Below are 12,448 nucleotides of genomic sequence, written 5' to 3' on the forward strand. Positions count from 1 at the left end.
AGTTGACTAAGGGTAGAGGGCTTGTGGCCCTGGCTGGGTAGCTCAGCAGGTTAGAGCATTGTCCCCACAGACTGAGGTTGTGGGTTCCATCCCTGGTCGGGGCACATGCAAAATCAACCAATGATGACATGAGTAAGTGGAAAAACAAATAGATGTTTTTCTCTCTCTCCCTCTTTGTATTTCTCCCTTCTCTCTAAAAAAAAAATCAATAATTCTTTTTTAAAAGGGTAGATGGCTTGAAATAGTTCCCATGGAGAGTGGAAAACAGCTGATCAGAAAAGAAGACAGATTGACTGGACAAAAGTGAGTGGTAAGTGCAAGCTGGAGACAGTGACTCTGGGGCATCAGTCTGAGAAGTGAGTGTTCTCCTCTAGAACTGCCTAGTAGTCCTTGTAGAGATGCAAAGAAGACAGTGGGACACATTCAGGCCTGGGGCTTTGCCAGACAGGTGTAGTCAGTTAACAACAGAGCAGGATGGGGATATAGAAGAAAATGTATATTTAATGGATAGTTCTTGCAGTGAGAGAAGATGTATAACATATGGTCCCTCACCTCAAGAATCTTAAGTTCATTTGGTTGTCCAAAAATAACACAAATAATGAAGTTAAAAACTGGTATAATTTGCTTCTAAAATTAGATAGCTTCCAGATAATGGTTCCTTTAGAGTTGTAGAGCCCTGAAGAGAATACGGGGTGGGGGGGGGGGGGATCTGGACTATTTGTACTATTCTGTTTTTTTATCTGGATATTTGTTGCATGAATGTATTGTGTTTGTGAAAATTCAGGGAAAGTATACTTATGACATGTACTTTTATGTATATGTATATAAATATAAATATATTTCTATAAGGTATTTAAAGCAATTGACATAAAATTTATATAGTATGAAACATACCTAGTTATCATATTGATATATGTTAGGTGAATCTTACAAAGAATCAGTGCTATTTAAAGTTCATAAGAGAAATAAGTGAAATAAATCAGGTAGAGAAAAACAAATGCCATATAATTTCATTAATATGTGAAATCTAAAAAAACTATATAAAACAAAACAAAAATAAACTCATAGATACAAGGAATGGACTGGTGGTTATAAAAGGGGAAGGGGAGAAGGGGAGGGTGAAACGGGAAGAGGCGTAGGGGACCAGTTATATGGTGATGGATGGTAACTAGACTTAAAGTGGTGAACAATATGTAGTGCATACACACATCGAGTTATAATGTTGTAAAACTGAAATATATATAATCTTGTACACCAATTTTAACCCAAAAATCTTAAATGAGAAATAACTATGGTTTGCAGTAGTTGTAATAATAATGGTGTTACTAAGACTTTAACCATGTGACAGTCACACTATAGACACTTACATATACTTATTTATTTTTACTTATTTATGTTTGTCTTCTTTTTAGAGAGAGAGAGAGAGAGACAGACAGACAGACAGGAAGGGAGAGAGATGAGAAGTCTCAACTCATAGTTGTGGCACTTTAGTTGCTCATTGATTGCTTTTTCATATGTGCCTTGACTAGGGGGCTCCAGCCCAGCCAGTGACCCCTTTCTCAAGCTAGCAACCTTCGGCTCAAATCAGTGACCTTGGGATTCAAGCCAGCGACCTTTGGGCTCAAGCCAGCGACCATGGTGTCATGTCTGTAATCCCACACTCAAGCTGGTAAACCCATGCTCAAGCCGGATGAGCCCGCACTCAAGCTGGCAACTTTGGGGTTTCAAACCTGGGTGCTCATCATCACAGATTAATGCTCTATCCACTGCGCCACTGCCAGGTCAGGCTACACTAGTTTATTTAATCTTCAGATCAACCCTAATAGTTTGGTGCTCATATTATTCCCATTTTAGAATGATGGAATTAAGGGTCAGAAAGTTTGATTTGTCTAATTCTGCATGGCTTTTCAGTAATGGAGACAATACAAACTTAAATTCCTACTGCCTGTAGATGGGTCAGGAGAGGATCCATAAAAGTTTGGGATCATGTGAGGAGCAGGAAGTAGAGCAGGAGGCAGCCAAAGTAGGAAATTCAGGATTTAAAGGCAAAACTGGGCACAGGGAAAGAGAGTTAGCTCTTCCCTATAAAGTCCAGATTGATGAATCATTTCTGCTTTAATCACCTTCAAAATCTTTTTGTATGCCGTCTCAGGACAGAATTGCCTGAGAAATGTGAAATGAATCTGCCTATCTGTTAAAACATCCACAGTAGAGGTAAAACCAAAAATAGCCTGTTAAATCTGTTCAAAGTAAAAGCTGTTAAAAAAACAAACATACATACACAGTAGTTTAAAATTATCATGAAAACGACTCCCCAGCTGAGAAACGGCATGTGTCTGCTGTTAGCACAAACATTTCGTCAACACACATTGGTTGTTATGCTGTGCACAAACCCACAGATCCTTCCACACTTGTGTGCTACCTACCTGCAGCACTGAAAATAGAAATCTGCCATTTCAGTCGAATTTTAAAAAAAAATGCCATCATTACTATCTTGGAAGTGAGACACAGCTGGCTTCCTCATGTGTACTTCTGACCTCAGCTGCTGCTCTCAGGGACCCAGTGATGAGTTAGTGTCATCTGGGAACTACAGCGATTAGGGAGTATTATTGTGCAGCTGAATGATAAATAAATGTGGAAAAAAGTACCCAATTGTTCCCTCTCTCACACTGGGATCTTCCTGCAAACAGGCTTTTTAGTGCCACTCAGCTCCAGCTCAGTCTCAGGATTAGCAGGAAACACTGCAAAGGTGGCTAGATGCACCCCCTGCCCAAAGCAGTAGAGAGATTACCCCATCAGCCCCACTTCCCATGTGACTCCAGCTCACCAGATCTTACATTTGATTTGGATTACACCCCTGCCGAGAATATCAAATCTCAAACGGAGGACCCAAGGGGCTCAGCAAAAAAGGTCACCAGATGCCATCTTAAAGGTCTGCCAGCCTTGGCAGCCACTCAATGCCACCAATTTCCAACTGTGTGCTATCTAACAGGCCCCAAACCCTCTGGAGAAGACGGCTCACACTGTGCCAAGGCAGTGAATGGGGATCTAATTTCAGTAAATGAAAGCATGTTCTTATTTGGAAGTAATAACAGATAATCAACACAACCAGACTTTTCTTTTTTTAAAAAGACAACAAAATAAAAAAATAAAGCGGGACTTGGGAGGGAGTGTAACAGAAAATTTCACTTGACTCCATGGGGAAGCTGTAATGTGAAGCCTGCGCGAATGTAGCAAATGTTATTGTGATGAAGTGTGAGGGGTTTTCATCTTTTTTTAATTCCATGAAGCTATAACGTGGATTATTATCATAGAAATTTATTCAAGAAGAATTTTAAAGAACTTTAACTCCCAAACCTATGCCTGGATTATTTATTTCCTCATCATTGTAATTATATGAGCTAACATTTCTAAATGCTTCTATGTCAGCTATCACATGCAAATTTACATAAATTTTTTCACGTTATACTAATAATCCTGAAAAGTAGGTATTATTATCACCACTGTACAGATGAGAAAACAGATGCTCAGAGGGATTAAATGTCCAAGGTCACTTGCTATTAAGTACAGATCTACTAGGACTCATACCCAAGCTCCAAAGCATAGACTCCTGCCTCTACAATTACTCCTCAATTTTACACCCATAATATATTTTAAACAACAAGATTTGGCTTCTCTTTTAAAATACTCATTAACAAATACCATATATAAAGGCATCTAGTTCATCTTCCCACCTAGACGAAAAGTCCCTCTACAAAGCACCTTGGTGGTTGTCATTCAGCTTTGGTTTGTAATCTTCCCAGGGACAAGAAATTCAATACATTCTTAGAGTTATCCCCAGAACATCCCATTTCTTTCTTTATGACATTGAGTCAAATTCTGACACCAATGAAAATAACGAAAATTATATTAAATGGCATTTGCACTACACTATTTCACAGATTAGAAATGACTTCTCAAATTAAGGTCATTTTGGTTGCAAAATTAGCACCCTGTTAATCAACAATTGTTCTTTGGTAGGATGTTGTGATATCCCAACAACTTTCTTCTTCTATAGCATTCTTTCTTCACTTATATGTGAGGAGCCACTGAGCCACTTCACCCGCAGGTGTTGTAAAGTACCAAAAGCTACAGAATTAATATTAATATTTTGGGAAGCTTGAAGAACATTTTATTAATTTGGGTTAAGATGTGCAGAGAAATTGTGAGAATAGTCTCTGTACTGTGATTGGCATTGTATTGTAAATGCAAAGGGGAGGAAAACATGGATCCCCAGACATTCCACCACACCTGTGGGGAACAGGGTGAATGGCTAGCCAGGTGCAGAGAGAGAGAGAAGCCAAAATAAACCTTTTCTTATAACTATGAGCCATTTGCAGGCATTTGTCCCCATGGAAACTACCTTTTCTATGTAAATGAATGTGGTTAATACGTGTGACTCTGGACAGAGATGGCAGATGAACACTAGATAATATGGGAATGCCTTTTAATATGTAAAAATATATCTTTCTGCCATTGTGTTGACTTGTAAATTTTGTTTGCTCCAAAAGGATGTATGGCTTGTAAATTGAACATGGTCCTATCATGTTAAAGGACATATGACTATAACCAACAGTGGTAAAGGGCTCCTAATTACAGTTTTTGCTTCTGTACTTCCCACTTACAAAACTATAAAAACCAAGTAGAACAAAGGGCCGGCGCGCTCTCCTCAGATTTCTGTTTGGAGTAGCCGCCGCTTGGCCAAGTTAGACAATAAAGCTTTGGTGTGTAATCGACGGACTTTGTTTGTGTTTTCAATGTTTCGGGTCCCTCCGGATTAGGATTAACAATATGCAGTTCTACACTATTAGATATGTTTACACCATCGATATTTCCTTCTGACTTGTCTTTGAGCTATGATTACTACCTTCTTAGTCGAGGCTGTAGTGAGCATATAATCCACTCACTGTCTTCAGATTATGTGTGTCTTCGAATTTATAAAAATAGTATATATAAAGAGATAATGGGCCCTGGCCGATTGGTTCAGTGGTAGAGTGTTGCCTCAGCATGTGGACATCCTGAGTTCTATTCCCAGCCAGAACACACAGGAGAAGTGCCCATCTGTTTCTCTACCCTCCCCCCTCTCATTTTTCTCTACCTCTCTCTTCCACTCCTGCAGCCAAGGCTCTATTGGAGCAAAAGTTGGCCCAAGCACTGAGGATGGCTCCATGACCTCCACCTAGAATGGCTCCAGTTGCAACAGGGCAATGCCCCTGATGGGCAGAGCATCTCCCCCTAGTAGGCATGCTGGGTGGATCCCGGTTGGGCACATGCAGGAATCTGTCTCTCTGCCTCTCTGCTTCTCACTTCAGAAAAATACAAAAAAAAAAAAAAATCTGATGTGAAAGCCCTGGCAGGATAGCTCAGTTGGTTAGAGCATTTCCCCAAAATGCAGAGGTTGCTGGTTTGATTCTCAGTTGGGGCACAAACAGGAGCAGATTGATGTTCCTGTCTCAGTCTCTGTCTCTCTACCTTCCTCTCTCTCTAAAATCAATAAGATAAGGTCCTGGCTGGTTGGCTCAGTGGTAGAGCATCAACCTGGCATGTGAATGTCCCAGGTTTGATTCCTGGTCAGGGCATATAGAAGTGACCATCTGCTTTTCCACCCTTCTCTGTTTCCCTTCTCTATCTCTCTTTTCTCTTCCCACAGCCAAGGCTTGGTTGGAGCAAGTTGGTCCTGGGTGCTAAGGATGGCTCAATGACCCCAGATGTTCAGAGCATTGTCCCATTGGAGGCTTGCTAGGTGGATCCTGAGTGGGGTGCATGTGGGAGCCTATCTCTCTGCCTCCCTGCTTCTCACTGAAGAAAAATTAAAAAAATAAAATCAATAAAATAATTATTAAAAATTTTGATGTGATAAAGCACATTTCTTCAGAATCCTTAATATTACAGATTAAAAAATAAAGCATTATCACAATGTCCTCAGGTGGATTATACCCAGGAGCATTGCAGACTGCTGCTTTTAAATCTCTGAGCCAACCTTTATCAGCTTGAAATTCAATGTCCTTTTCACTTGCATTCTCTGTTTTGGTTTTGCAAGTCTAAGCAAAATAACTGTGCAACTGCCTGGTCTCTTCACCAATTATCTCAGTGCTTTCAGACACAGTTTCTGAGCCAGGTCTTCTGTCCATACCGTGAGAGGATGCAACACAAACAGTTCTCTCTCCATGACACCCTCTAGATACATACACACGGTCCATGGCAATGGGGAACAATAATTATTGCTATGGTATCTTCTTTAATTAGGTTGAACTTATTTAGGAGTATGCAAAGAGAGCATGGATTTAAAAATGTACTCTAGGGCAGGAGGAGAGGGATAAATAGAAAACAGGATTTTAGGACAGTGAAACTACTCTGTATGATGTTATAATGATAGATACATGTCATTATATATTTGTCCAAACTCATAGAATGTACAATACCAAGAGTAAAGTTTAAGGTAAAATATATAAGACTTTGGGTGATTATGTTGTGTCAATCTAGGTTCATCAATTTTAACAAATATATGACTCTGGTGGGGGTTGTTAATGTGGGGCAGGCTATGCCTATGTAGTGAGAGGCGTATACGTGTTATCTCTGTACCTTACCCTTAATTTTGCTGTGAATGTAAAACTATTCTAAAAAATCAAGTTCTAAAAAAAAGTGTACTAGACAAATATAAATAAGTTCTTTCTCAAAATGGTAAGTTGTTAAACTAAATGTGGCAGGGTATATTATCCCGTTAGAGAAATTTTCCACATATATACACAACAACTTATGTTTTATTTGGCTTTTAAACCAAGATAGAATTATACAGTTTTGTAATCTTTTTAAAAAAAATCCAGTTAATAATACAAGATAACCTTACATATTATATATCTCTATAAGCATATTTTAAATGTCTTAATAGTATTTTTTGTATGCATATGCAAGAGTTTATTTAATGAGTCCTATATTGTTGAATATTTATTGTTCCCCAATTTTTACCAATTTAATTATTGCTACTCTGCTGGATTTATTCCTTTGTGGTTTGTTCCTTGACTACTTCTCCATGCCAGAAAGCTGACATGTGCATAACTGATTAGCTGATTAGTTCCCATGTCCTCTAATCTAGCTGGTTTTGAACAGTGTGTAGCCCAAGCAAGACATGGCTTTCTCCCTGCAAAATTCCCTCCAGATACCTGTGCCTTTTCCCCAAAAGCCACTACTTTTCCCAAGATGGCCCAAGCTATAAAGTGCTCCCTTCTCAATATTCCTCTCTTCTCATCTCTGCAGACCCAGACCTAGGGTCGGTGATCAGACCAGACCTCGTGGTAAGATGCTATATAGCCCAGGGTTCCTACACTGTACCTTATCAGTTTTCTTAACTCTTGTAGACAAACACTCCTTGACTCATCCTAACTTGAGTTATGTAATCTATTTCCTCCTGAACCCGGACTTATACATTCTCGTGTAAATTTTTGAAACCAAACCATTCCATTAATTTATAATCGCTTCCACAGTATTGATTTGTATATGGAGATTTTATGCCAAAGTGCATGCACTTTTAAGACTTTTGATAAGTATACCTAAAAACAGTAAGATATGAGTACTATTTTTTCTAAATGCTTGTCAACACTGAGTATTTCCATTATAAAAACATTTCCAATTTGATTGGTAAAAAATGTCTCATTGAGGCCCTGGCCAGTTGGCTCAGTGGTAGAGCGTCGGCCTGGCATGCAGGAGTCCCGGCCAGGGCACACAGGAGAAGTGCCCATCTGCTTCTCCACCCCTCCCCCTCTCCTTCCTCTCTGTCTCTCTCTTCCCCTCCCGCAGCCAAGGGTCCATTGGAGCAAAGTTTGCGGGGGCACTGAGGATGGCTCTGTGGCCTCTGCCTCAGGTACTAGAATGGCTCTGGTTGCAACAGAGCAATGCCCCAGATGGGCAGAACATCGCCCCCTGGTGGGCATGCCGGGTGGATTCCGGTCGGGTGCATGCGGGAGACTGTCTGACTGCCTCCCCGTTTCCAACTTCAGAAAAATACAAAAAAAAAAAAAATCTCATCGTTGTTTAAATTTTTTTTTTTATTACCACTCAGGTTGAGCACCCTCCTTCCCTATATCTCGTGTTCATTTTTATTTCTTCTTTTGGGATTTGCCTGTCTAGACCTTTGGAAATTTTTTTGAAACTGAGCTGCTTATCTTTTTTCTATTGATTTGTAAGAGTTTCTTATATATTAAGAGGATTTAATTTTTTACTGTCATACATATTGTCAAAAAGTTTTGTTTTACCTTTTATTTTTTATTATAATTTTTGAAATATAGACTTTCAAGTAGTAAAGTAACTACTGTTACTTCAGAGTTTCAATTTTGTCTGACCTGTGGTGGCGCAGTGGATAAAGTGTAGACCTGGAATGCTGAGGTTTCCGGTTCAAAACCCTGGGCTTGCCTGGTCAAGGCACATATGGGAGTTGATGCTTCCTGCTCCTCCCCCCTTTCTCTCTCTCTCTCTCTAAAATGAATAAATAAATAAATAAAATTTTATAAAAAAAAAAAAAAAAAAAAAAAAAAGAGTTTCAATTTTTAGGATTAATGGGCACCTATTTATTTATTTATTTATTTTTATTATTATTATTTTTTTACAGAGACAGAGAGAGAGTCAGAGAGAGGGATAGACAGGAACAGACAGACAGACAGGAACGGAGAGAAATGAGAAGCATCAATCATCAGTTTTTTGTTGCAACACCTTAGTTGTTCATTGACTGCTTTCTCATATGTGCCCTGACTGTGGGCCTTCAGCAGACCGAGCAACCCCTTGCTTGAGCCAGAGACCTCGGGTCCAAGCTGGTGAGCTCCGCTCAAAGCAGATGATCCTGCACTCAAGCTGGCGACCTCGGTGTCTCGAACCTGGGTCCTTGGCATCCCAGTCCAACACTCCACCCACTGTACCCCCGCCTGGGCAGGCGGGCACCTATTTTTTATAACATTGATTTGATGTTCATTCATATAGTGCTATATCCTCTTAGTAAAACTGCATGCCTATGTCTTGTGCTGGAATCATAGGTCCCCAGTATCTCATGTTTCGTTATACTCTCATAATGCATATATTTCTGTTGATTTCATTTTCTTTTAGCTCATTTTCCTGCCAAGGCTCCCAGCATTCTACTACCTACATGTTTACTGAAGTGGTTTGTCTGTTTCCTTTCAAGTGGAGATTAAAGAATGTTGACTAAGAACAGTGTTACACAGAAATCCTCTCTACCTTCTTAACTCCAACCCGTAGTGTTTACATCAATTGTTCAATCACCACCTGGTTGCTGTTTCTCCTATCTTAATACTATCTAGTCCAGAATTATCTGCTTTATTTCAAAACTTTGTGAGAGATATGTGTCTAATGACTCACTGAAATTAATAAATATGATGTCTTCATAGTTCCCTTCCTTTGGATTGAAGTAACCTTATCAAATAAAAGGAATGAAACCAATTTGACATAATCTCTCCCTTTAATTAACATGGACCAACCCTTAGTGACCATCTCCTTTGTGTTTTGTTTTCATGACTAGTATATTTAATTCTTTGGCCTGCTGTTTTGCCAGGCATTGTTCACAAGCCTCAAGTTCTGCGGTTTTATTACCTCCTTCTGTCTCCTTTTAAAAAATGAGAATATTTTTCTCCTGTCCCCTGGCATATTTCTTCTCCATGAGCAATCGAAGATTATGCATCAGGGTTCCATAGTAATGTCTGCACGCTCTTTTAGCAACATGGGTCTATAGACTTGCCTTTAAAGCAACTAAAGATTGTCTTTCTAGATATTTACTGTTAGTGTACACTGTGCTCTAATTTGTTTATCAGGCTTTCAATTTGTACAAGACTTTGTACACAGTACTAAGAGTAAAGCTGTGCGCAAAATGTTTATAGTTAAATGGGGGGGGACAGAAATGCATAGGAAATTGTCATAGAGTGTCATAATTCCTAAGGGGGTTACAGGAGTATAGGAGGAGATGGCAGGAGAAGCTGGGGCTAATTAGACTTGCATTTTTAGGAAGAGGATACTGGCAGTACTTGAGAATCAGGCTTCTCTGTAACATTGCATAGAAGTCACCTGGGATTGACGAAAATGCACATTCTGACTCTGTATGTCTGGAGAGGGGCCTGAGATTCTGCGTTTCTACCAAGATCCCAGGTGAGGCTGATCCATGGATTACACTTCAAGGAACAAGGCTTTAGTGAGCAAGTTAGAGAATGAGAAGAGTAGAGGCAAGAAGCTGCCTTGGAATGCTGGTGAGCGATCCGGGAAAAAATGGCGATGGCACCAACTAGGGGATATTTATTTCACTCTTGAAGCCTATAGATTGGTGTCCTTTGTAAAAAATATGTAAGTAGTTATGGAGTGTTTCCTTTCATCTGTCAGTGAGTGTACTGGATAAGCTCCAGAAAGAAGGAGGGCACTCAGTTCTAGTCTTTGTTCTTAATAACTGGCTTCACTTTAAGGCCTTCAAGGCCCCAGCTGCCTCATCTCATCTGTAAAATTGAAAACTGGTTTTTATGGGTTGAGTGTGTACTCCCCAAAAGTTATATGTTGAAGTCCTGACTACCAGCACCTCAGAATGTGACCTTATTTGGAAATAGGGTGATTGCAGATGTAATTAGTTAAGATGATGCCATGCTAGAGTAAAATGGGCCCCAAATCCAATTGTCTGGGGTCCTTGTAAAAGGAGGAAATTTGTACACAGAAACATCTACCACATATGTCATGTGAAGCTGCCACAAATGAAGGAAATACCAGGAGCAAGGAGAGAGACCTAGTACAGATAGATCCTTACTGTGCTAATTTAATTACCCTTTTATTTCCTGGATTCTCAGTTTAAAGAATAAGTAGGGAAAATAAAAGGCACCTTCTTATAAGACAAAGGGAATTTCTCCCTATTTATTTATTTACAAGCATCCCTGTACCCATTCATTTCAGAACATATTAGATTCCTGAAAAGAAGGAGGGGCTTCTTCTCTTGTGACCCACCACAACTTTGGAAAGAAGAGCTAGTCATACCTTTCTGTGCCAAACATCTAGTTAATTATAGAGACGTATGAGTGTCCTTCCTTAAATGTAGCTGTGATGACCGGGGAAGGGAAGAAAGACCTCTTAGTTCTGCTCTGAGAAGCTTGGAGAAGTATAGAATAAGAAGTAAAAATCTTACAATTTAGAATTTATTATTAATCCCACTCCTTTAATTCATAACAGATTGACTAACAACTTTCCTTCCTCTCCCCCCTAAAATTACTACATATGGTAGATTACAAATCTGATGAGGAGAAGCAGCAATACTCTATTAATATTTATAAATGTCTCAATACTTATATTGCCCATCTATTTGGAAAATCAGCCCAAGTAATTAAGGAGTATGGAGAATTATACAGATGACAAATATCAGGAAAACTGCGCACAGAAATTATCAACACTATTTTATTTCTACTGTTACATCTTAATGACCTAATTTTCCATGAACAGCCTTGTTAAAATGTAAATTTCTAGATTAACCTCCCCCCCCCCAATTTCATTATCATTCAGGCAAAACAGATATTTTTCCAATGGTAAGCTTACATCTTGGGCTTCTCCACAAGGTACCGAAAGTGTTTACTTCCAATGATTTTCACCACCGTCTCGGGCATTGCATTTGACCCATGGGGAATCTTCCATGTTGAAAACATGATTCTTCTCAGAACTCCTCAAATCCTTGGGGTGGAAAATAAGTAAATCTCTCCTCTCAACTTTTCAGGCAACTGTAGCATCCTTGTCCATAATAACAACAATAAGAATAGTGGTTTTAATGCTTTGCCTATATTATCTCACTTAACACTCCCAATAAAAAACATGAGTAAAATAGTCTTAATTACTGTTATCATTCTTGTTTTACAGTGGAGGGAACAGGCATGAATTAGTTATGTAACTAACTCAGTATCACATAACCAGTAATTAGCAGCATTGGGACTCCCATCTAAGAGGTCTGCATAATTGGTCTACTGAGCAACTGGAGGCTAACTTCCTGCTATCATCAGATGGCATTCTTGTGAGGTTAGGATGGTAACCAGGACTTCAGTGGGACATATGAAGATTTTATATTCAGCTCTGATGCTCAGTTTTCCCTTTACAAAACCTGGATAATTTCAATTTTATTCTAGGGGCTCAGGGTGAATCTAATGAAATAATGCATCTGAAGAAGGACCATGCATAAGAAAGAAGGTTTTTTGTTTGTTGTTATGGCTAATCTGCTTTTGTAACAAGTCAGTGGATCTGAACTTGAGATCTTGCACTAGCTAAGTACTGGTTGTTTAAACAGGTCTGATGCCAAGGGGAATTTAGTTCTGTAAACTCTGCCTCAGACTGACTAGTTCCTTCCTGAGCCTCTCAGATGGAATCGCCTTTAGAAATCATTCTAATCCAAATGCTTACTTCA

The 12,448-nt window shown here is 39.4% G+C and overlaps 1 protein-coding gene across 1 annotated transcript in view; it reads right to left on the bottom strand.

Annotated features, from left to right (window-relative positions):
- Nucleotides 1–11,702, bottom strand: part of C3H1orf87 (chromosome 3 C1orf87 homolog) — a 72,248-nt gene extending 60,546 nt beyond the window's left edge. Inside the window, exon 1 of the mRNA XM_066372188.1 lies at nucleotides 11,596–11,702. Within this exon, the coding sequence (XP_066228285.1) occupies nucleotides 11,596–11,702 (107 nt within the window). The remainder of the gene's footprint in view (nucleotides 1–11,595) is intronic.
- Nucleotides 11,703–12,448: the final 746 nt, after the last annotated feature.

The sequence above is a fragment of the Saccopteryx leptura genome, chromosome 3 (assembly GCF_036850995.1).
Source record: "Saccopteryx leptura isolate mSacLep1 chromosome 3, mSacLep1_pri_phased_curated, whole genome shotgun sequence".
Classification (NCBI taxonomy): domain Eukaryota; kingdom Metazoa; phylum Chordata; class Mammalia; order Chiroptera; family Emballonuridae; genus Saccopteryx; species Saccopteryx leptura.